Genomic DNA, 25,147 nt, shown 5'->3' on the forward strand with positions numbered 1-25,147 from the left:
AGTCGAGGAAAATGATCAAACTACATAAATAACATCCTGTAATTTGATGTTTACATTATTTTTTTATCTTGATAGATTGAAAATTAACACCAATAAGTTGACTGATGAACATTATCACATAATTTATTCTGAAAGTACAAATAACGACAAATAAAAGTAGAATACTATAAACCGCAACATGTAAGTGTAAAAAAAAACAACATTATGATTTGTACATTTTCAGAATGTGCTTGTTCTATTTTCAAACAAAGAAAAGGGACAAGCGGTAGAAAATGGATGGATGCATGGAAAACAATCTGAAGTTGTCTTTATTTTTAAGTTATCGTGCCATGATTTTACCAGTCCGGCCCACTTGGGAGTAGATTTTTCTCCATGTGGCCCCCGATCTAAAATGACTTTGACACCCCTGCTTTAAACCTTCTGTGTATTAAATACATCCTTTGCCTGATAATGGGTTAACTAATTAACATTGAAAATTCCATATATCATTTAAAATCTTAGCCATAGACTTGCTATACCGCCAAGACTCCAACTGGTGTCCTCACTGGCTAATTTCACTTCAAAATAAACCCTGATAGGACTTTCGATAAAAGTGTTAGCAAGTTTTGAGCAAATAAATGAGAAGTACATTCAAGTAAAACATTTTAAAAATGTTCCTGGATGAGATTGTGATATATAAAATTGCATTTTTGTCCAAATATTGGGGTCTTTTTTTAAGTTTAAATGTATCCTGGCGAGTAATAACCTGTGATGAATTGTGATTCATCCAAATTCAAAAGTGTGATTAATCTGATTTTAAAAAAGAATCGCTGATTGAACCCTTTGAACCTTCCATGTATTAAATACATCTTTTGCCTAATAATGGGTGAACTAATTATTAAATCATTTAAAATAATAGCCATTTCATTTGATGAAAACTATGGTAATATGATACTGACATTCAGATGTACTGTATACGTGTCACATATGCTAATTGTGACCCCAAGATGCAGTAGATAGGAAGACAAAGTGCAGGTGAGACAAGTATTTAATAATTAAGATTATTAATGTTTTGTACCACACATACTCTGTTAGTGAAATCCCCCCATTCACGTTTGTTACAATGTTTAAAGGGGAACATTATCACCAGACCTATGTAAGCGTCAATATATACCTTGATGTTGCAGAAAAAAGACCATGTATTTTTTTAACCGATTTCCGAACTCTAAATGGATGAATTTTGGCGAATTAAACGCCTTTCTATTATTCGCTCTCGGAGCGATGACGTCACAACGACTGTTTTCCGTACCTTGGAGACATCATGCCTCGTCGGTGTGTTGTCGGAGGGTGTAACAACACGAACAGGGACGGATTCAAGTTGCACCAGTGGCCCATAGATGCAAAAGTGGCAAGAAATTGGACGTTTGTTCCGCACACTTTACCGACGAAAGCTATGCTACGACAGAGATGGCAAGAATGTGTGGATATCCTGCGACACTCAAAGCAGATGCATTTCCAACGATAAAGTCAAAGAAATCTGCCGCCAGACCCTCAGGAAAAGAGAGCGGATGAGGGTATGTCTACAGAATATATTAATTGATGAAAACTGGGCTGTCTGCACTCTCAAAGTGCATGTTGTTGCCAAATGTATTTCATATGCTGTAAACCTAGTTCATAGTTGTTAGTTTCCTTTAATGCCAAACAAACACATACCAATCGTTGGTTAGAAGGCGATCGCCGAATTCGTCCTCGCTTTCTCCCGTGTCGCTGGCTGTCGTGTCGTTTTCGTCGGTTTCGCTTGCATACAGTTCAAACCGATATGGCTCAATAGCTTCAGTTTCTTCTTCAATTTCGGTTTCGCTACCTGCCTCCACACTACAACCATCCGTTTCAATACATGCGTAATCTGTTGAATCGCATAAGCTGCTGAAATCCGAGTCTGAATCCGAGCTAATGTCGCTATAAACTTGCTGTTCTATCCGCCATATTTGTTTGTATCGGCATCACTATGTGACGTCACAGGAAAATGGACGGGTGTATATAACGATGGTTAAAATCAGGCACTTTGAAGCTTTTTTTAGGGATATTGCGTGATGGGTAAAATTTTGAAAAAAACTTCGAAAAATAAAATAAGCCACAGAGAACTGATTTTTAATGGTTTTAACCCTTCTGAAATTGTGATAATGTTCCCCTTTAAAAAGTCTTGTCTTACTACTACGAAATTTGCTTAAATACAACTGCTGACAGGTCAAAAGGGCCCGCATGGCAAGTCAACCCTTCCAGAAGCATCCGTGCACTTCCCTGAATGAGCTTAATGAGCCCTACAGACCGTAAGGGAATAGCTCAACCTTAGACCAGAATGAAATAAAAATTCAAATTCAAACGTTGTTGTGCGTATACATTTAGAAGACAGCATGTAGTAGTGCACACTGGAAGCGATCGTAATTATGCCTAAGGTAGAGGCGATTAATTTTTTAATGGATTCCATGTTTTATTCATAGCACCTATCCAGTCCTGGCTATGGCAGAGTGCACAAGGGAGGGGCTGCGGTCAGGAGAGGAGAACACATGGCAAATATTTCAGTCTTAGGGAGCAGAAATGCACGTGGAATGCGGCCATGAATGGAAATGTCATTCTAGCTGGCTGTGAATGGCTTCGTGTGGACAGTGTGTTTGTTTTGAGTGAAAGTGAAAGAAGCGAAGGGTGTGTCTTCCTGACAGAGACCAGTAAGACCAGTTACGCTGTCCTAGAAATCCATTTCCTGTATCTACCGAGAGAAAACGCCCTGCCATGCGTTACGGATGCAGCATGAACAGGAGGAGCATCACTATTCCTCATTCTCTCACATCTGTACTTTTTTTTTTTTTTTTCAAAAATCAGCTTACTTTAATCCGGCTTGACCCTGCCAATGTTAACCATTGCCTGCTCATCCTTTTTGTACACATTTATCAACACTCATTTATCACTATGTACTAGCTGGTGAGTGATATAATTGATATCCATTTGCTGACTGACAGGAGCCAAAGCTGCTTGATGACCTCCAGGTGATAATAAGGATGCAACAGGGTAGGCCACAAGGGTATATCAAAGGATGTATAGGCAATGGTATGGGTTGTCAGTCTCTTCAACACAGAGAATACATGATTTTTTTCTTTCATGTTAACATTTTTTCTTTAAACTCCACTGTAAACATTAGCTTTACAGGTGCCAGGTTCTTTGTATCTCTGCTGTTCAGGGCTGTGAAACTATTAAAATATTTAATCGCGACTAATCATATTTAGTCTTTAGTTAAAGGGGCTGTAGAGCACATGTTACAGACGTAATGACATACTACGTAAGTACATAACCCATGCACCCGCATTAGCTGTGGGTGTGTTCTTGTTATATTTTTTGGTTCGAGAAAAGCGGTGGTAAATGGATGGATGGGTGGTTTCAAGAAAATGTAACTGTCAGGAAGTTGCAAACAGCCTTTTTAACTTGTAATTAATTGCGATTAAAAATAAAAAAATGTGCTTAATCGCAGATAGATGTTTTTTTTGTATCTTTAGTACGTGTACCTCCAAGGGGAATTTTGTATTTTTGCCTGTTGTTCACAACCATTATGAAAGACATGACGACGGATCTATTTTTCCTAATGCATTCTAATTTTCAAATAAACCTAAATAAAAGTCCACTTACAACGGAGCCAATGGGAGGTCCTCTATTCCGCTCATAAAACGCAATAAATTACCATTCAAAAACCGCCAACATCCATTTACATTTTGTGACTTGAATATTAACCATGTATTAGTGATATTGTTATTTTAATTGCTAACACAGACAAACTATTTATAGTGGTGCCCTGATCACTAGCTTGTGTGCCTATATTGACATCATAGAGTGGTAGGCTGCTTCCTTGCTTATGGAAGTTGTTGTACATCATACATATTGCATCTCACCTGGATAGTAGAAGGATGAGGACATATTACGGCATGCTGGTACACTTTGACAGACAATTTAGTCCCGGGAAGGGCGAGAGCGACACGAAAAAACGCTTGGTTCCACCCCCTTTTCTTGACAAGGATCATTAGTAATTCTTCACATAAACAGGAATATCCCAAGATTCTATCAACTGGTATCCTTATGACAGCAGACATTGTACAGTAAGTGATGTTTTTTTATGTTTGTTGGCTCTCATGAAGTCTGCAGTGAGTAGTAATCAGTGATGTTGTCGTAAAAAAAGCGAACATCGTGATGCGTTTTTGAAATTAATGCGCCGCATACGCTTAAATTGAGCAAAATACGTAAATATTAAATGTTATTATTAATGTGCCAGTTACTACATTACATATACACTTACATCATGTATATAAAACATTAATGGAGGTAAATGTTTTTTTAGGGGTTTTATAGGCAGAATAGAGCGACTTCCATAGACTCCATTGTAAGCAGACTTTTGATTGCATTTATTTATGATTGAGAATGCATAAAAAGAAGGAACAAAAATTGTGTTTTTCTCTTACATAAAGATTGTGAGCAAATTGTGCAGTTCCCCTTTAAAAGATAATTTCAAGTTTTTAGTACTATTAACTCGGGACTGGACAATTTGTTTGTTTTCTAGATGATAGAAGAATATGCACAGAACAAAGTATGACAGCTTTCAAGAATGATCTGAGAAATCAAAGTTGGGACAATGTATACAGTGAAAATGATGTAGATGATGCATATGGTATTTTTTTAATACCTTCGAGATGCTTTATGACAAACACTGTCCATTGAAACAACTTAGTAAGAAGCAAAATAAAAACAATCAACCATGGATGACAAAACGACTAAAAAATGCTTGCAACAAGAAGAATACATTATATTGAACATTCATAACACCAAGATCTACAGAGGCAGAAAACAAGTCCAAAACGTATACACGCTAACTGGCATACTACGAACACGTAGGAAAGAATATTACAGTCAGTTTTTAGATCGAAACAAAAACAATATGAGAGCAACATGGGGCAATCCTAAATAGCATTACCGGTATTAAAAATGGTGCGAAGAAGGACTATCCTAAATACTTCTCATATGGAAATGTAAAAAATGACAATATGAACGAAGTGGTTGTAAGCTTCAATAAGTATTTTGTGAACATTGGACCAAATCTGGAGGAAAATATTACAGATCTCGAGTCACTATAGACAGAAATCCCTACTCGATGTTACTCGAAGGTGTGACAAAAGAGGAAATAAGCAATATTGTGAAAAAATGTAAATCAAAGACCTCAACTGATTGTAACGGAATTGATATGGACATGATAAAAAGGGTTATTGAAGAGATTTCAGAACCTTTAACATATATCATTTCGAACAGGAAAATTCCCAGACAAAATGAAAATAGAAAAAATTGTACCAATTTATTAGACTGGTGACAAACACCAATTTACAATCTATAGACCTGTTTCTCCCACAATTTTCTAAAATTATTGAAAAACTGTTTAACAACAGATTGGACAAATTCATAAATAAAAATGAAACACTCCCAGACAACCAATATGGCTACAGAGCCAACATTTCAACATCAATGGCATTAATCGAATTAACGGAAGAGATTACCAATGCAATAGATAGCAAAAAAATGTGCTGCTGCAGTGTTTATGGATTTAACAAAAGCATTTAACACAATTAATCACGGTATCTTAATAAACAAATTAGAAAGGTACGAAATCAGAGGGTTGGTCTTGAACAGGGTTAGAAGCTACTTAACCAACAGGAAGCAATACGTGAAGAGAGGCGAACACACATCTACAGAGCTGAAAATATCTTGTGGCGTACCACAGGGATCAATACAGGGACCAAAATGGTTCAATCTTAATACAAACGACATTTGTAAAGTTACAAAGGACTTTTAAGTTTGTAATATTGGCAGATTATACAACTGTGTTTTGTTCAGAAGAGAACACACAGAAGCTAATACAAATAACAGAATAAATAAACAAATTAAAAAGATGGTTTGACAAAAAGAGACTATCTTTGAATCTCAGTAAAACTAAAATAATGTTATTTGGTAACAGTAGAAGTGAAAGTCCAACACAAATACAAATAGGCAGAGTAGATATTGAAAGGGTAAAAGAAAACACATTTTTGGGTGTAATAATAGATGATAAAATGAACTGGAAACCTCATGAAAAATATATGACATAAAATAGCAAGAAACACGTCAATAATGAATAAAGCGATCAAAACTCATATTCTCTACTGCTCACTCGTGTTACCATATCTGAGTTATTGTGTAGAAATATGGGGAAACAACTACAAATGTGCGCTTCATTCACTAACGGTGTTACTAAAAAGATAAATTACAATAATACACAATGTTGGATATAGAGAATAATATACAAACTCTTTGTTTATTGAATCAAAAATATTCAAATGCAACGTTTTGGTGCATTTGCAAACAGCTAAAATTATGCATAAAGCGAACCATAACCTGCTACCCAAGAATGTACAACAATTCTTGTCAACAAAAGAGGAGAAATATAACCTTAGAGGAAAATCTCATTTAAAACATTTGTATGCGCGTACAACACTTAAAACCTTTAGCATGTCCATATATGTAATTAAATTATGGAATGAATTAAGCAAATAAATCAAACAAAGGACTAATATGATTCAGTTTAAGAGACTGTTCAGACTACAAATGTTCACAAAGTACAAAGAAGAACAACTATAATGATAATCTTGAACCTTATTTTTTTTGAGATAATGATTATTTAATATTTGTTTACTTATTTGTGGTATATTACTTATTTATTCACTGTTCTGTTACAAACAGAGAACAAGGAAATGGGATACAATTGCTATGATGTAAAAAGGGGTAGGATTAAATAAGCTCTGCTTCTTCCGGATGTGCCGTAATGAAACAACTGGAAATATGTAATGCATTACATTGTAATCGTATTGTATGCATGTTCGAAATAAACTGAAAACTGAACTGAACTCGTAATTTAATTAGAGTACATATGGGCACCATAGAAGGACAAACTACAGGTCTTGTTTGAGGTGCAGTGTATATGCAGACTTCTATTTAAGGAAATATTTCATAAGCTCCTTTCACACAGAGATCTCGCAGAATATTTTACATAGCAAAACCCACCCGAAAAATAATTGCATGCATTATTTGTTCCGCACACAGAAGCACTTCCCTTTAAAACCCCAGCGTAAAGAAAGGTCAGTTTTTTACAGACGCATCGGCTGTGATGCCACCTTCAAAGGCAGAAAATTGCCAGGTCAGCTTCCTCTCAGCATTCCATGTTGGTGCCTTTTATACAAAACAAACTACGTCGAAAAATATACAAAAAATGTTGTCTTTTACAGGCAGTGTAAAAAAGACTTCATACTCTATGGCTTTGACGCTATACCTTTGAAAGTAGAAAATTTGCCGCGTCTAATTCCTCCCCCTTTTTCAATGTTGGTGCCTTTCAAAAAGAACAGGAACGCATGGCTTTGATGCTACATCAGAAAGCCAAACATTGATGGGTCAACTCAGGCCCATATTCCCAATTTCGTCTTGTGCCTCAACTATTTTTTATCACCCTCCCTGTTAGGAGACGTTATTTTTTTTCCACGCCCCCTAAATTTAAAAACTACACAGCAGGGTTTTTCAACAGGTGGCTCGGAGCCAAATCTAATGACACCTTATGGTCCCCCAGTTCAGTTCAAAACTTAGGAGACAAACATTTTTGCAGCAAATTCTTAAAAACACTAGAGGGCTCCTGTTGTATAGAGGAATTTGGGCTGCTGTAAACACATTGGCAGATACTTGCATTGACATTTTAACCTCACTAGCAAACAAAAAACACTGGGATCAAAGCTGGTGATTTACATAACCTCCAGGCACTCCTTTAAGTCCCCTTTCTTTTTGGCAGTTACATTTTTTTTTTCGTGATGTGCTTTATGTAACTAAGATTTTGCTAAAGCTTGTTTATTTCAGATGCAGTCAGTCATCATTTGTTTACACTTCTTTAGTTATACTAATAGTGTTGTTCAAGGTTCCATTTTAGTTTTTCCCTTTTTTATCATTTTCGCTATTTAACTCGCCCGCGAGTTCACTTCAAAAACTTGCGAGACTCACATTTTTGCAGGAGATTCTTAAAAACTGTGTTGTCATAGAGATGGTATTTGACTAGCTTTTTTACAGAAGGTCCTCAAAAACAGCAGAGCGCTCCTGTAACTCTGACAAAACATCTATCCATCCATCCACCCATGTTCTATCGCTTGTCCCTCTCGGAGCTGAAATGGACCAAAATTAAATGTCTACTGTAGAGATCGCTGGTTCTCTGGTGTTTAGCTTTCTGGAAATGTGGCCCCCAATTTAGTCAAATATCCATTCTATAGATAACCTGATAACGTATCTGTATTTGTCAAGCTTGCTATTGAGTAGGAATTGATTCAAATGTATTCTACCTAAGGTTATCATATATATATCATATATCAGATTCCGGGGCGCGGCCACCGCTGCTGCTCACTGCTCCCCTCACCTCCCAGGGGGTGAACAAGGGAATGGGTCGAATGCAGAGGACAAATTTCACCACACCTAGTATGTGTATGACAATCATTGGTACTTTAACTTTAACTTTAATAGTATACCCTCATTACCAACAGTAGTAAACCCAAGGGCTATGTATACTTCCTCATATTTCCCTGGTCAGACTGTCGATTAATTCATTATTGCGGCCCCGTAGCTGGAAGCTTGCAGTGGCGGACTGTGCGTTTCCCACCTAGGCCTTCAGTGATGTCCTACTTAGTCCGACTTTAATAAATACCTCTCAAAATACCGTAATTGATGTCACCACATGACCACGGCTGGAGAAATGCTATACAGAAACACATTTACGCACTACTGGACATTGAATTACCTCTACAGTGGGGGGGCGGTATAGCTCGGTTGGTAGAGCGGCCGTGCCAGCAACTTTAGGGTTCCAGGTTCGATCCCCGCTTACGCCATCGTGTCCTTGGGCAAGACACTTTACCCACCTGCTCCCAGTGCCACCCACACTGGTTTAAATGTAACTTAGATATTGGGTTTCACTATGTAAAGCGCTTTGAGTCACTAGAGAAAAGCGCTATATAAATATAATTCACTTCACTTCACTACAGTGTACCAAACAGGCTATATTTCGGCACATTTGAAAATCAATAAACCCGCATTAGCATTTAAAACATACCTTGTTATACTGTCAAAATGTAAATAATTGTTTAACACATTAAATGTGGAAAAATTAATAAATAAAATATTTAAACTTCTTGTGAGTTAAAAAAGTGTGAACCGGTGATTTCTCTGTTGGCCGGGTATGGCTCCGGTGCCGCTTCCTGCTTTTCACAAATTACAATTTGTGATTGGATTCTCACTTGGTAGTGACTAGTGAAAATCCAATCACAGTCACGTTTAGCATAAGGCTACCTAGATGGGCTACTGTCAACAACTCGAGATCTGATTGGCTATCGCAACTGTCTTATCAACTGTCTATCCGGCAGAATTCATACAGCCCTGGCAACAAGCTAGCTGAATTCTGATTGGATAAAAGCTCTAACGTAAAACCAAGCAACACTGGAGCCTAATAAGACATGAAGAAAATATAATGAATACTTTATGGAAAGTAGATTACAATTAACTTTTATTATTCTATGATCATGATTCATGTTAGGCCAGCAGATAAGGCCTTGCTGGCCCTAACGGCACACCACTGGAAGCTTGTGTATCGATCAGGCATTACACATGACACCTATACTGCAAGTGCCCTGCCCCACTGTTTGTGGAACACCTGGAAAAAATATCTGTGTGCAAGGAAGAATTGTATTTTGGTAATGAGTGCTTGCAAAAAATCCATTGTATAGACTGTAAATTATTTGTCACTTGCCAAGATTTATAATTGTATTTCAAGAAATGTATTTAGTTGTATGAGCTATTTACTTGTTTTTAATCGTGGACAATTTTTTTTATTTTTAATCGTGGACTATTTTTTTAAATTTTAACATAAATATATATTTTTTAAATTCTAGTTTAAAAATGTTCAAATTGAGAAAATATTCAAGTAAAATATTTTGTTTTTTCCACCCCTCAAAGAAGAAAATCTTGCTTAAAGATTCCGCAACATCTCGAGGGTGCTTAATTTAAGAATTGCAAGTTGGAGAATGCTTGTTTATTAAAAGTCATGCTAATTTCTAAATTCACAAATCTTCTTAAGTACAATTCTCTGTCCATTCAACGAGTTAACTTGACTAATTTTTAGTGTTTTTTTCCTAAAATTTAGTCGTTCTATCTTATATATAGACAGGTCTTTTTTGCAGTGCAGGAGATATTAAAAATATACAAAGAAATTATGATATCTCTCTCTCTCTCTCTCTCTCTCTCTCTCTCTCTCTCTCTCTCTCTCTCTCTCTCTCTCTCTCTCTCTCTCTCTCTCTCTCTCTCTCTCTGTCTGTCTGTCTGTCTGTCTGTCTGTCTCTCTCTTTCTCTCTCTCTTTCTCTTTCTCTCTCTCTCTCTCTCTCTCTCTCTCTCTCTCTCTCTCTCTCTGTCTCTCTCTCTTTCTCTCTCTCTCTCTCTCTCTCTCTCCACTACTTGCTGTACATATCCTACCAAGTCAGACCTACACTGTTTCAATGTCCATTTCTCTGTTCTCAATAGTTGATGACCCCTCCACACCCCGGATTGTAAATAATGTAAATAATTCAATGTATATACCCTGATGATTCGCTTGTGTGATGACTGTATTATGATGATAGTATATTATCTGATAGTATATATCTGTATCATGAATCAGTTTAAGTAGACCCCGACTTAAACAAGTTGAAAAACTTATTCGGGTGTTACCATTTAGTGGTCAATTATACGGAATATGTACTTCACTGTGCAACCTACTAATAAAAGTCTCAATCCATCAATCAATCAAAATTTTCCACCTTCTGTGTAGTGCTATTGACAGATTAAAATATTAATAGAAAAAAACAATAGTACACTGCCTCCTCTATAATTTTTCACACGGTGGATTTGTCAAAAGACAGGTCGTGCTAATAATAAAAAAATTCCATCAGATCGTTCGTGCCCTTCTAGTGAAAAATCATGAGTGTATTGTTCATGCATCTTTGGGACGATAGTAGGCGGGGTCAGAGCGAAGCTGCCGGTTTTTCAGCCAATAAAAGGCCGAGGTGTGGCTGCCGGTGGGCGTGGACGCAAGGGAAGAGGCGGAGCCAGAAGCGGAAGTGTGTTTCGGCTGATCCCTCACTGTCATTCGGCCACGGTCGGCTTCAGTAGAGGGGGGCAGCCAAAGAGCGCGCACACACGCACACAAGGAAGCAGGCAGATTAACAAAAAAAATATTACAGCAAAAAAATGAAAGCGACCGAATAAGACTCGTGACCCACCCGCAGCGGAGTGCATTTGACGCGTTGCCACGAAGCCCTCGGATGACACGGTCCACAGTGCAGGCAGAGCGGTGTCATTGAGCAGGCAGGACACGTCAAGAGAAGGGAGGAAGAGAAAAAAAAAAAAGAAGCTGACCGACAGCACTCAGCTTTTTAAATCGCCCCCTGCCTGCATCGAAGACATCCTTCCAGGGACGACACCTTGCTGTCAAGCCGACGGAAGGTTCTCGACAAAGAGGTCGGAGGTGGTGATCAGAAGGTGAAACACTTATATTCGATCGCAGCCAGCTAGCATGCTAACAGCTAGAAGCTACAAAGCTATAGCTAGTACTAACCCATATTAGCCCGTCAGTTTTTTTAACCGGTTACAAATCGTTTCTTTCTCATTTTATTAACGATCAAAACCATGAGTACATCTTCACGGTGCGTATTTCTTTAGCTAGCCGATGAAAGAGGAGAGTCTTGACAGCTGTCAAACAAGGTCGTACGTTTTTTTTTTTTTTTTGGTTTTATTTTGTTTCAAGTATCTCCACACGTCAAAATCGTGAAGTCATTTAAAACGTCGTCACGGCGTTTCCCTTAAAAAACAACAAAACAAAAAACCTGGCGTGTCAGTTTGCGTCAAGCAAACGTCTCCAAAATAGCAAATGTGTCGCCTCGTCACATCAGAGCTAAGAGCTAAAGCAGCACATTGGCTGCCAGCAGCTCAGCTGTCCGTGGACAAGTTGGCAACGTCATGCGGTTATAATTAGCTGAAGATGTATAATGTTTGCTTTGCACACAGGCGTTAAAACAGCTAATTTGGTCAGGGTGAGGATGTGCTCATTGGGGTTGGTCGCCATATATCTGGGGATTCTATAAATGGCTAAAGTAAAAATCCAGTAGGGAGAATTAAAAATTTGTAGTGACTGCTTATCGTGCTTGCTGTGTGTTCTTCTCTCCATAGGACCACACGATCACGGGATACTATTTGTGTGTGGGGGGAGCAAACAAATGGGGGATTACGGCTTTGGAGTCCTAGTTCAAAACAACACTGGCAACAAGTCCGCATTCCCGGTCCGAATCCACCCGCATCTGCAGCCCCCACACCACCACCAGAATGTGTCGCAGAGCCCCGCTGCGTTCATAAACAGCACCACAGCCGCGGGAAATGGCACCACGGCGGGCTCTCCCTGGCTCTTCCCGGCCTCTGCCACCCACAGCAGCGTGCAGGATGAAATACTGGGGGGGCCCGACAAGCCCAAAGCGCAGCAGCAAGAAATGCAAGAAACGCAAGAAAAGCAGCTGTCCCCCGGGAGTCACCAGGACGGCGGAGGAGGGGGCGGCATCATCATCTCAGAACTGGAGAAGGGCCGGTCGGAGGAAGGCAAGACGGACAACGGTGTGCCTGATGCCGGGAAAGACAAGCAGATCCGTCTGGAGTCTCCTGTGCTGACAGGCTTTGACTACCAGGAGACCTCTGGTCTAGGGGGCCCGGTCCAATCTAGTACCACCTCATCGTCGCTCACCGGCTTCAACAACTGGTCGGCGGCCATCCCGCCGGCGCCGTCGACCATCATCAACGAGGACGTCAGCTTCTTCAACCCAGCCTCCGCCAACAACGGGCCGCTGCTGTTCCAGAATTTCTCGCACCACGTCAGCCCGGGGTTCGGCGGCAACTTTTCCCCTCAAATAGGACCAGGCGCCGCCCTCTCGCAACACCACCCGGCGCCCCCGCCGCACCCCCACTTCCAGCACCCCCACAATCAACACCAGCAGCACCGGCGCTCGCCCGCCTCGCCGCACCCTCCTCCGCCCTTCCCGCACAGGAATCCGGCCTTCAACCAGTTGCCGCATTTGTCCAACAGCCTGAGCAAGCCCCCCTCGCCCTGGGGGCCGGCCAGCTACCAGAGCACCTCGCCTTCCCCGGGGTCCTCTACCTCCTGGAGTCCTGGAGGTGGGTACGGAAGTGGCGGCGGCGGCTGGGGAGGATCTCAGGGCCGAGATTATCGCAGAGGCCTCAATGGCGGTATGACCCCTATCAACTCTATCTCTCCGCTGAAGAAGACCTTCCTGAACAACCACGTTGCGTCCCAGAAGTACCCTCGCAACAACCCCGGGGGCTTCAATCCCAAGTCCTGGATGGATGATGGAGTCGGACGCAGTGATAACATCTTCCCTTTCCAGGTACATAGTGCTTTCATTTTACATTATCACTTGAGTTGAATGTATCTTAATTAATACAGTTATGTAAAACATAAGGTTGTTTATCCAAATAGTTGTAAAAAATGGGACCGACAGGCGCAAGTCTGAAATACGAGCAATATTGGTTGAGAAACATGGCCGCCGTCAACCATCTTTGCAGAGGCAAGGGTGGGATTTAGCAACAATGTGATGATTATAAAGCTTTGAGTGTATCTGTATTACATGTTTGTCTTCCAAAGCTCTGTGACCACAGTTGATAGAGGATGCCACATACATGACAAAATAATAAATAAAACACTATCCCACGTTCAATGGTAATTTACAACCGTAAAGGTGATACCGCTGCTATTCAGGGAGGGGGTTGTGCAGGAATTAACAAGGCGCGTCGCTTGATGTGTGGGCTTATAAATCTGTTTTTTCCCCGTACTTCTGTGCTTGCATTGCGTGTCTGTGGTGACTAATGTGCTTGTGTCACTGCAACGTTGCAGTGTGCCACATATGAGGGGCGGCGGGGGGCTTTATCAAGGGTGCAGTGAAGGGTATAGGATAAAACGAGAGATCATGCACTTATTGTGATTTAAGTAAATAACTATTATACTTCTTATGTACTACAAGGTATCAACAATATTGTATCCATAGAAATGGAGACTCATGATTGTGTTTATTAATAAACCAGTATGCATCTGGTAGTATAGTGTATTAATTCAATTTCTATAAGACTGAAAAGTGCACACATAATTGCAGGAAAGGCCTGATTAGGATTGACGGTAAAGGGAGCATGAAGATAAATTCATTGTATTGATTCGCCAGGATGATTGAATGTGTAGTTCAAGGAGGGTGGGGCTTGAGGGATGATGCTCCCCAGCTCAGCCTCATGACCTCTCTAACTACTGTACACAGCCACCGCCACCTTTTGCCTATATTTTCTGGTAGTGTTCTGTGAAAATCAGGTATTTTGAATTCATTATTACATATGCACTTAATGTAAGTGCACAATCACTTCCTTTTTGTTGTCTTTGTAGCCACAACCCTTACACCCACACTCATTTGCCCCATTCATATTCATTCATTCGTATTCACAGTGGAATGGCAAATATTCTCTGTAAAATGTGTAAACTAGCACAAATATCCACAATGAATATGCCTATGCCCATCATGGATGGGTGTCAATCTGGCAACACTTAATCAGATTACATGAAACTCCAGCTCAGTGAGCATCTAAATTCGAGCCTAAAGAATTGTGATGAAAGTCATAAAACCAGAAATGGACATCAATGTGACATAGCATTAAAATAGCTTTGTCAAATAAAGCATTTTCAGTCAAACAGTTAAATCTGAGAGATTTCAGCTCAGTAAGCATCTACACAAAAAAGCTTAACTTTAAGACAAATGGGTTTATTACCGTAGACGTTAAAATTGATCTCAATGCGACACAGCAGTAGCATAGCATCGTTGCACAAAAGGGGTCATATTATGATTTTTTTCGACATTTAAAACACTTTGTGGTCTACATCTTAAACTAGTCGTACACCAAAGAATCGCTTGATTAAAGTACTGTGTTTAATTTTCCTATATGCAAATACAGTGTTACTGTTCAAACTGTATGTCATTTTACATTGGCCAAAAATATTAAATAGACTTGTTAAATAAAACCTCTGTTTTGTTTTTGATAAATACTTAGGCCTACTGCGCTACTGTGTTTTAATGTTGGTCGTTATGGTGGTACCTGCGAGCCAAGTTTTTTCTGAGGTGGCACTTGGTGAAAAAAGTTTGAAAAACACTTGTCTACATATGGTTATTTGGTGAAAATTTTGCATAGATTTTGTCTTACAAACCGTATATAAGCCGCTTTCTGACCGGCTCCTCAGGGTGCGCCGTTTTGTGGGAGGTCTTATTTACGTGGTTCCACTTTGACTGCGTCTTCTCCACGTCATATTTGTTGTTATTTTTAGCGCTTCCATAGCGGGGCTACTGACAGAAGTTCGAACAATACACTACTTTGTATTAGAAATGCTAACAGCAGAAGATGCATGTCCATGTACAAGCCAGTCTGGCCCTCAACGAGAGGATAGCGAAAAATAAGCTTACTGATTGCAGGGCGGACTACAATGGCGGACTCGCGCAAATATATGGAGATATCCGCTGACGAAATAGGGCAGACAACGTCACAGGACAGAGCAAATTTTAAGCGGCTCGTTTGAAGTATGACGGAAGGCAAGATGTTTTATAAATACCTGCAATGCCTCCATGGTTTGATTTAAAATTTCCGGGATTTAGATACCAAATACACATAAGTAGGTACCACCTGGTTAGAAATCTTGTTTTGCATAATATGGTCCCTTTAAAAGTACACATAGTCAGACTACAGCAAGCATTGTGAGACCATAGCGCAGTGAGCATCTAGGGAAACCGATACATAGCATTAGCATAGCGTAGTCTCACAAACGAGTGGTAAATCTTGCGTAACTTCATTAAATCACATGAGACTTGAATTTTTTGCGCATCCATAAAATCCAAACTTGTTTATATTGAGGGCCGCATCGCAATAATGCCTGCCTCCAGAGGGCCGATTTTAAAAAAATAATTTAAATTATGCATGCGGGTAATAATAGCCTATGATTAATCATGATTAATCAAAATTAAAGTGTGATGCATCTGATTTAAAAAAAATCTGTCATTTGACAGAACTAAAATAAATGTATAATCACCTCATGATATTACACAATTGCCAATGCATTTGATTAGATTATATGATGAAATTGATGAATAACATGCTTTGAAATAATAAGTAAAGGTGACAAGCAGTTTTTATTTTTTTTCTTCACAAAATATATTTTTATAGTACAGTGTATAATATTTGGCACGATCAGATAGTATTAAAGTTGAAAAGATTTGCATTTTTTTTTGTTAAACTCGAAAGAACAAATATATTTAGTGAAGTATTCTATTGACAGATTTTTGAAGGTTTTTGAGGGCCACAATAGGACGGGATCTATAATTAATGATTTAGGTTTTTTTTTGTTGCCTTTTTTCAGTTTTTTGTGTATTGTTATTAGTGATAAGTATCTTTTTGGTACCTTTCCCATTTTGAATCGATATGCTACCAATCCCGGTATGTGGAAATCGCTGTTATAAAAGCTGACCAATCACAGCTCCGCGACACGTGTCGCTGCTAACGCGAAGCAAGCATTGTTGGAAGGTGCAAGTCGGGGTCTGCAAGGGGAGAAGCAAGACAGCGTTGTTTATGCAAATTACGAGACCCAAGGGTATATACCTGGCTTTACTGTACGTTTGAGTGTTTTCTATCAGGCAAATTTGCTTTGTTGGCATGAAAAATCATCTTCAGGTGCTGCTTGAGTGCTTGTTTGCTTGCCAAGTGTTTGAGCTGGTTGAGTCTGCAACCAGACATCGTCAAGTGCGTCGTGACTCGATACCGGTAGCACTGACAAAATTAAGTCTGTGCCTATAAAAGTACTAAATTCGGTACCTAGCCCTAATTGTTGTCGACATGTCACCACAGAAGGGTACCAGTGTTGACACAAAGGTTTTTAATGATAACCGTAGACCCGGAACCGTTACCTATGTGTTCGACATAGCAGTAGCCTTGTGTTGTCATGCAAAAAGGTTGGCAGTAAAACAACGGCTCTGCGTTAATTGCTTTAAAATGATAACAAATCAGAGGTTGAGCAAGTGTTGCGTTACATATTGTTTTTGACCTTTTAAAGCTCTACCCGAGTTGCAATGATGAATAATGACTCACATTGTACCTTTGAGCCAAGCAGCAAATACATTGTCCTGACATGTCTCAACATGCCCTTAGCTTGCTCATTCAATTGTCTTTATTTTTGCTTTCAAACTGTGAACAATAATATCAACTCTGATAATTCTGCATTCGTCTTGACGCAATTACAATCTCATCACTAAATCCCCTGGTCTGATTTAAGCCGAAGCTACACTAGCTGTAGCATGTGGCTGTCTTTCCCTGTGATGAAACCGATTAAGCAGGGTAGCATTGTCCGCTGCCTTCTTCATATGGCAAGGACACATGGAGGATGGGCACTAACTGACCCTTACTCCACTTGTGTGCGTGCAAAAGCTGTCGAAATTATGCAAGTCTAACCCATTTACAAAGATCAACTTTGACAAGCAATGCCTTTTTTTCCTCAAATAGGTTTGTACTTTTGTAATTTGGTTTATTAGTGTACTAGAACATGAGTGTGCATTTTGTGCATTTTAATACAGAAGAAGAGACCCAGTATACTAATATACAGTATCCACTTTTTAAAGTGTGATTTTTGTGTGATTTTTTTTTCATAAGTCTTTGATATAATTGCTAAGGGTTGCCCTAAATTACTTTATTCTGCTTTCAGTTTGGTTTGGGGAAATCACAAGGACGATCATCCTGGTTAGTATGGGTGACCTGTAGAAAAAGTAGTGACTGTGGCTTGCAGACATACAGTCGCTTGCAAAAGGCAGCCTGTTTGGCAACCATTGTGCCTTGGGTCCGAGCATCTCTCTGTATTAAATCGAAAACACGAGGAAGTGTTGCCACACTTGTTTTGTCTTCTTCAGCCTTATGTAGTTTCCTTTTTAGCACCGACACAACAGATTTAGGGCGCACTCACACTGGGCCATGTCAACCATGCCAAGACTTGGGCACGCACAGTGCTCTCTCCAGGCCTGTTTTCTGGTGCCAATGTTACAGAATTGCAGCAAATTGCCTTCTTGTATGTGACTTACTTCGAGTTCCATTTCTATTGCATGTAGGGTGGCGGTTATCGTTAATAACAGGTGGGAGGAGCAATCACATTATAGTTATGTAACGTACGTAGCATGTTTGTGCACATGTATGAGCAAGTGACTTACTTTTGACTTGCTCTTTATTTCTGTTTGCAGGTGGTGGTTGTCAGTTAATAATAAGTGACTAGGGGAGCAACTGCATTGATAATATAACATCTTGCGTGCATAAGTGAGTGTTATATGGTTTTTGGCATTTTTGGTGTGTTTAACGATATGAAAATTCCTTGTTAACATTATCACAGTATCAAAAAGTACTTTTATACAAAAAATATATATACTTTCCTAGGCAGAAGAACACATTTAATATTGTTCTGGCTTCTTAAAGGGGAACTGCACTGTTTTGTTGAATTTTGCCACAATCATAAGAGAAATGATGATGTATGTTTTTTTTGTTTGCATTCTAAATATTAAATAAATACTACAATGGAGCCTATAAAGACCTTAAAAAACATCCAAACACCTCCATTGAGGTTTTATATACATGGTGTAAGTAAGTATATATGTAATGTAGTAGCGGGCACATTTATAATAAGCTTTCGTATTTACGTATTTTGATCATTTTCAAAAAGGCATTACATTTGCGTTTTTTTTCTTCGCTGATTATTACATTGTAGACTCCATGAAAGACAGCAAACATAATAAAATATAATTTTCTGTGCTGTGAATGTGTGCGTTCCCATTTAGATAGGAATGACCATAATACCTGTGAAGATAATAGGCGGTGGGGGAACTACGCGTCTTTTTGTGTTGTTCTCGCCATTCCCGGGCCCTAAATGGCTGTGAAAATGTACCAACTTGTCGGAATACCTCCTCAGACTTCTTCTGTCCAAGTGAAAGGCATTAATTAATGACCTAGAATAAACGTCCATGGAGCAAGGAAGCGAGAAAGCAGCAGACCACACGGTGTAAACATAGGGACACACAGTAGTGATGAGGGCGCTGCTATAGTTTGTCTACGCTAGCGCTTATAATAAATATCACTAATACGTGGTTGATATTCAAGTCATGAAATTTAAATTGAGTATTGTTGGCGGTTATTATTGTTGAGTGTTTGAATATGATTATCTTCCGTTTTAATTTGTAAAGGTTTTACAGTATTTTTTTATGATAAAGACAAAACGAGAGTTGCACTTCCGGTCTCTGTGACTTCACGCAAGTTAATTTCTTATGTCATCAACATGCATTATCACAATAGATCGACAGTATTAAAATCTCTATTGTCGACCCCAATGTATATCATCTGTATTGTATATTGTCTATACCGTGCAACCCTAATCTCTTTTAAGACAGCATAACTGGTTCGGTTGGTAGAGTGGCCGTGCCAGCAAGTTTAGGGTTCCAATCTTCATCCCCGCTTCTGCCGCCATCCTAATCATGCCGTTGTTTCCTTGGGCAAGATACTTTACCCACCTGCTCCCAGTGCCACCCACACTGGTTTAATTGCAACTTAGATAATGGGTTTCACTTTTTAAAGCGCTTTGAGTCACTAGAGAAAAGCGCTATATAAATATAATTTACTTTACACATATATTTCACAACAATTATATAGTTTAGATGCTCAGACAGCAATGTGTTTATACAAGTTGAATTTGGAGTATGGTGTTTCTAATTTCTGATGTGGAACAACGTTAATGTCTCTTGTATTCATGTTAGCATTGAAGCTAGCTAACAACTAACGGGCGAGCTTGCTTCTCCAATAAATGAGCAATATAACCGGTTTGTGAGTTTTTTAAAGTGAATTTATCAATTACAGTTTTATGAGAATTTTAATTTGAAATGTAATAATAACCGTATGGTTTTAACATAGTTTATTATTAATACCGTTAAGCCTGGTGTATACTCTCCCGCCGCGTAGCTCGCGTAGGCGACGCCGTCGTTCCCCTAACCCTGCATAGCCTCCCGCATAGCCTACGTGCACCTTCCAAGTGCGCAAATTATTGTATGAAACAAGTGCGCAAATTATTGTATGAAATTAAACAACAACGATTAACTATTTGCATGAAAACTGATAGCGGTGCGCTATCAAAATAATTACTGAATGTGTGTTTTTTAGCTTATTGTGTCGTCCAGAAGAAGTCACAAAGTGAAAGTACAACACTTGCATTTTATTGACAATCTTGTGCTAACAGGTTCGATTCCGACACATATTCTTTCCCATGCATGCACGTCTTTTTCTCTCACACACAATACTTATTTCACATCAATCTTTCAGGCACGGTATATTTAGAAACATTTGTGAACTCTGAACATAACCATCAACAACACCGTGTCGTTAACTTAAAACTTAAATGGTTATTTAACAGTTTTGTTTATTTACAATCACATGTTAGATCTCTCTTATCCTGCGTCCCAAACAGACAAATATTGTTGCAAATAATAATAGTGTTCTCTGCTGCTACTCCTTCAGAAGTTTCAAATTCCATCTTCACAAAGGTATTTTCCTCTGGTTTATAAGTAAATTGTCCATTAAAAGTAACCTGATCATTGTGAATGATTAGTTCCAGTGTGGACAAAGTAGTCGATGTTGTGATTCAGTGGTTTTATATAGTCACTCTTCACAGGAAGGAAATATACAGTATCTAGTCTACAGTTGCTCTTTCTGGAGACACTGCCCCTTTATGTTTTGGAAGAGAATTTCAAGTCTGGCACCATCCCCCACGGAGGAACTATAAATCAAACAAGATGCCGTCGGATGCAAGCTACGCAATGCAAGAGTTTATTTCAGCCTTTAATCGTTACATCCCTAGTTTACTTTTAGTATTAGTGCCAGGTATCACAAATTAAGGTAGTGGTAATTATAAATTATTAACTTATGGGATAAGAGAGCACATTACAGCAATCAATTGAAACATTTAGTCCAAGTTATAATCTTACAAAATTTTGCTGCAAGTGACTTTGCATATTCCCCCGAGAACTAGCGTCCACTACAGTGGACATCTGTATTTTGTGTAACATATTTTTTTTTCCTGAAATTTGTAACTGGCAAAAGAAATACACCATAAGCAAATGTCCACCATGGACAATGCTCATTCTCAGGATGATATAACAGCAATACATTTATTTTTTGATTATTTTTGTATGTATTGTATATATGACCGTCTCTATGTGGTGTCATGGCTGCTGTGTACCAAAGTAACCGCAAGATCCATGCAGAGCACACTGTGTTCCTAACTGTAGCACAGCCTGCAGTATAAGCGCGTGATGCTGCTGTATTAGAGCAGCTTTAGTATTTGGGCTGGGCTGCTGGCCAGCGACGCTTCTGCTAACTGCTATTAATGCAGCTGGTGCCGAGATTTTACCCCCCCATTTAAAAAATGCGAGCGTTTTTGTGTTGTGTCCTATATTGTTGTCTTTTCTTTCGTTTCTTGTTTCGCGAGCCTCACACTGCTTCCAAATTCAACGTTAGATAGCTGCTGTTGTGTCAGGTGTTGTGCACTGTAAGCCGAGGCAGGATGTTGTCTTCAGGAAACCACCTGGTCAACTGTTGGTTAAAGCTTTGGCATCCTCACTATAACCTTTGGACATGGTGCTAGTTTATGAAGGGTGGCGTGTTGTGCAGAGCGGTATTGTGCATTCTTACTCTTATTCAACCTCAATGTGCAATTATTAGACACTACAATTCAATCAATACGAGAGGCAGCTGAGCAATTATTAATGAGAAAACTCTAAAAAGGATGCTCTGATCAGCATTGTTGCAGCAATTTCCTAGATTAGTTATTATGATTCTTTTCACATTGCAGATGGGCCAGTCCACCGAATTAGTGCTATTTGCTTATTTTAACTCAAAAATAACCTCAGATGATTATCTTTAATCAGAACTACAGTCATGCCTCGCCACACTGCGTTTCAAAGTTTGCGGCTTGACTGTACTGCATATTTCATTTAAGCATATTCTGCACATTTTTTAAATGAACCATTGTTATAAGTATAAACATGGCTAAAGGAAGTAAAAATATCAGTACTTTAGTACTATTAATGACCACTATAGGCGACCAAACCAATCAGAGCGCGCTGTCCGATATCGTGGCCACTGATTGGCTCAGCCTCAGGCAGTACTATTGGTGATCGATATTTGGCATTTTGACGTTTATTGGTAACGGCCTTTTTTCATAGGTATCTGCCTTTTTTTAATAATGACAAAATAACTACATCTGCAGATACAATATATACACATCATTCCAGTATTTAGTTTTGTTATTTTAAATTAATAATTATTGAAGTACAGTAGATAGTAATAACCATTGCTCAAGCACCAGCTCTTTTGCCTTGCATGAAAAAAGTTCCCTTTTTGCTGAGGCACATTTTTATTTATTTAAGAATAACAATTACTCTCATTGTCAATAATTCTCCCAAAAATATGTTTTAATATCTGACAGGGCATTTATTTGAGTTCTTGTAAATAATTTTTGTTGGTTTCACACACCTCCCGCCCCTTTCTCTCCTAATGTCTCCTATGTAAGTCTCCTCTGCTTATCTGTCACAACTTTACATTTTTGCCAGGAAATCCAATTTTTTTTTGTTCTTTCCTGGCGTTTTCTCAGTCCCGTTTTGTTTGTTTTTGCTACTGCAGCAATGGAGTCACTCGACAAGACTTTGTCCGCAACACTCGGAGCCTGGGCTCATTAAAGATGGGCACACAGTTTCATGTTCTTTTCAATCAAATGACGCGACAGGATAGACATGAAATTGACAATAAAGATCTCTCTGCCAAAAATCCAAACGCTGTGTAAAATGTCTTGACAAAAAAGTACCTTCATATATATAGTAAAGAAGAGCAGGCAGGAGTTCACATTCTCATACTTTCTGTAACATCCAGGAATAAACGGTGATAAACAAGGGTTTGCTGTTCTCAAAATGTGTATCTGCCCATCTCAGGCAACTTAAATACATTTTTGTACAAGGTTTCTAAGCCGAAGATGACTACTAATTTGTGTGACAAGACTGACAGTAATAGGAGTGAGTAATTTGCATACAATTGGCAAATACATGAAATCTTGCCACATGGCATTTATGCTAATAACCTGTGGATACTAAGCACATTACAATGATTCCACAAAATAGTATTTTGAAATAGGAAAATAACATAACAAAAATAACTGAAGTCACAGGTCTTTACTGAGATTTTAACCCCTCCATGGCCTGATCTTCTATATTGCAATGTTGTATTTGCAAAAAGCGACTTGATTTGCTTGTCATGTCACACATGAGATGGCGTCACCTCACTTGCTGCTCATTTAGAAGAGCAATACATGCTTTTATGTCAGTCTTCAAAAGACTCTTCATTCAGAATATACAAGGGGTAAACTACTTGCTAATACCAGAGCTGCACGATAAATAACAAACATAATTATTGGGCTGATAAGAGTTAAAAATAATAAAATACAAAATAAAACAGTAAACAAAAAATATCTCAGATAACCGATTTAAAAAAACCAAACAAAACTAAACACAATAAAAACGCTCCAATGAGGTGAGATAACTCATACTGTGTTGCAGGTGTTTGAGGGTGAACAAATCAAGCATTCCTTTTCTCCTGCTTGTGCTGTAAAGGGCTTGTTGTAAACTTCCCGATTTATTGTAATCATTGTGTGGGACTTCTTCCTTGTTTCAGAAGAAGATATTTTCCGTGCTATTTGCACCAAATGTTCTGGTAATAGGAAGGGAAAAAACCCCACTGCGCTTCAATAAATCAAACTATCAGCCAACTAAAAACCCAGCATCGCTACGACGCCTTTTTGAACGTCTACTAAGACATCTGCGCTACTAAATAATAGGGTTACAACTAATTACTGTTTTGATAGTTGACTAGTCATCGACTATCTTAACGATTAGTTGACTAAATGGATTATAAAGTGTACACATTCAGTTGCTCTAATTTAGCTATTCATCCATTTTTCTACGGCTTGTCTCTCTCGGGGTTGCGGGGGTGCTGGATTCAGGCTGCACTCGGGCGGAAGGCGGGGTACACCCTGGACAAGTCGCCAAATCATCGCAGGGCCAACACAGAGACAACATTCACACTCATGACTTACTGATCTCAGGGTGGACACTCTAACCACAAGGCCACTGAGCAGGCTAAAAGGAATGAACTATACACAATAAAACATTAACAAAGTGCTATGTCACATGAATGGTTGTTAAAGTAAGTTTCAAATGCACATGTAAAAACATTGTGTATACTTGTTGATATCTATATAAAAAACAAAGCAGTTTGGCTAAAAAAAGATAAGTTTAATAAACAAGCTTTGTTCTTCTCCAACAACAGTTTAGCCAACAAAAATGAACACGAGTGATACCTCACATATAAAATCACAATTTTCACAGCCTACGGTACTTTTAGCATGGGACAAATGCGTCTGTCTTCTAATAGCAGAAGTGCGCTCATGAACAAAGCGCTCGGCTCCGTTTAGTCCAAAAGAAATTATGGAGAAAAGTCTGTAGTTGCTTTCCGCCATGTTTCAAGCCAAACGACGTTAGTGCGCATGTGCCGGCACTGCTGTGACTTATTTTCCAGGAGGTAGGCAGTGTTGCCTAAAATGCAATAATAAATGATGGATTTTGGTAATTAAAAATTTCAACGATATTTCTAACCGTCTGGAATTTTACCGCAATTTCTCATTATACCGATTACCGTTACATCCCTAGCACCTTCTGAAGTTGAGTAAAGGCCACTACCCCATATACGAGGAACTCAACAATTTTGGCTAAAGCACTGCTAGAAAATAATTGGATATTACAGTTTATCGTCATGCACACACCCTGGTTGTTTTTTTTCCGTCCTCCAGTTCAC

General features: G+C 39.0%; 1 protein-coding gene across 4 annotated transcripts in view; it reads left to right on the forward strand.

Moving 5' to 3' along the window:
• Positions 1 to 11,188: 11,188 nt before the first annotated feature.
• The window catches only part of cpeb4b (cytoplasmic polyadenylation element binding protein 4b), a 51,466-nt gene continuing 37,507 nt past the window's right edge, over positions 11,189 to 25,147 (forward strand). For all 4 annotated transcript variants that reach the window (XM_061962572.2, XM_061962573.2, XM_061962574.2 and 1 more), the window contains exons 1-2: positions 11,189 to 11,632; positions 12,320 to 13,539. In XM_061962572.2, the coding sequence (XP_061818556.1) occupies positions 12,367 to 13,539 (1,173 nt within the window). In that variant the 5' untranslated portion in view covers positions 11,189 to 11,632; positions 12,320 to 12,366. The remainder of the gene's footprint in view (positions 11,633 to 12,319; positions 13,540 to 25,147) is intronic.

Source organism: Nerophis lumbriciformis, linkage group LG09, assembly GCF_033978685.3.
Source record: "Nerophis lumbriciformis linkage group LG09, RoL_Nlum_v2.1, whole genome shotgun sequence".
Lineage (NCBI taxonomy): Eukaryota > Metazoa > Chordata > Actinopteri > Syngnathiformes > Syngnathidae > Nerophis > Nerophis lumbriciformis.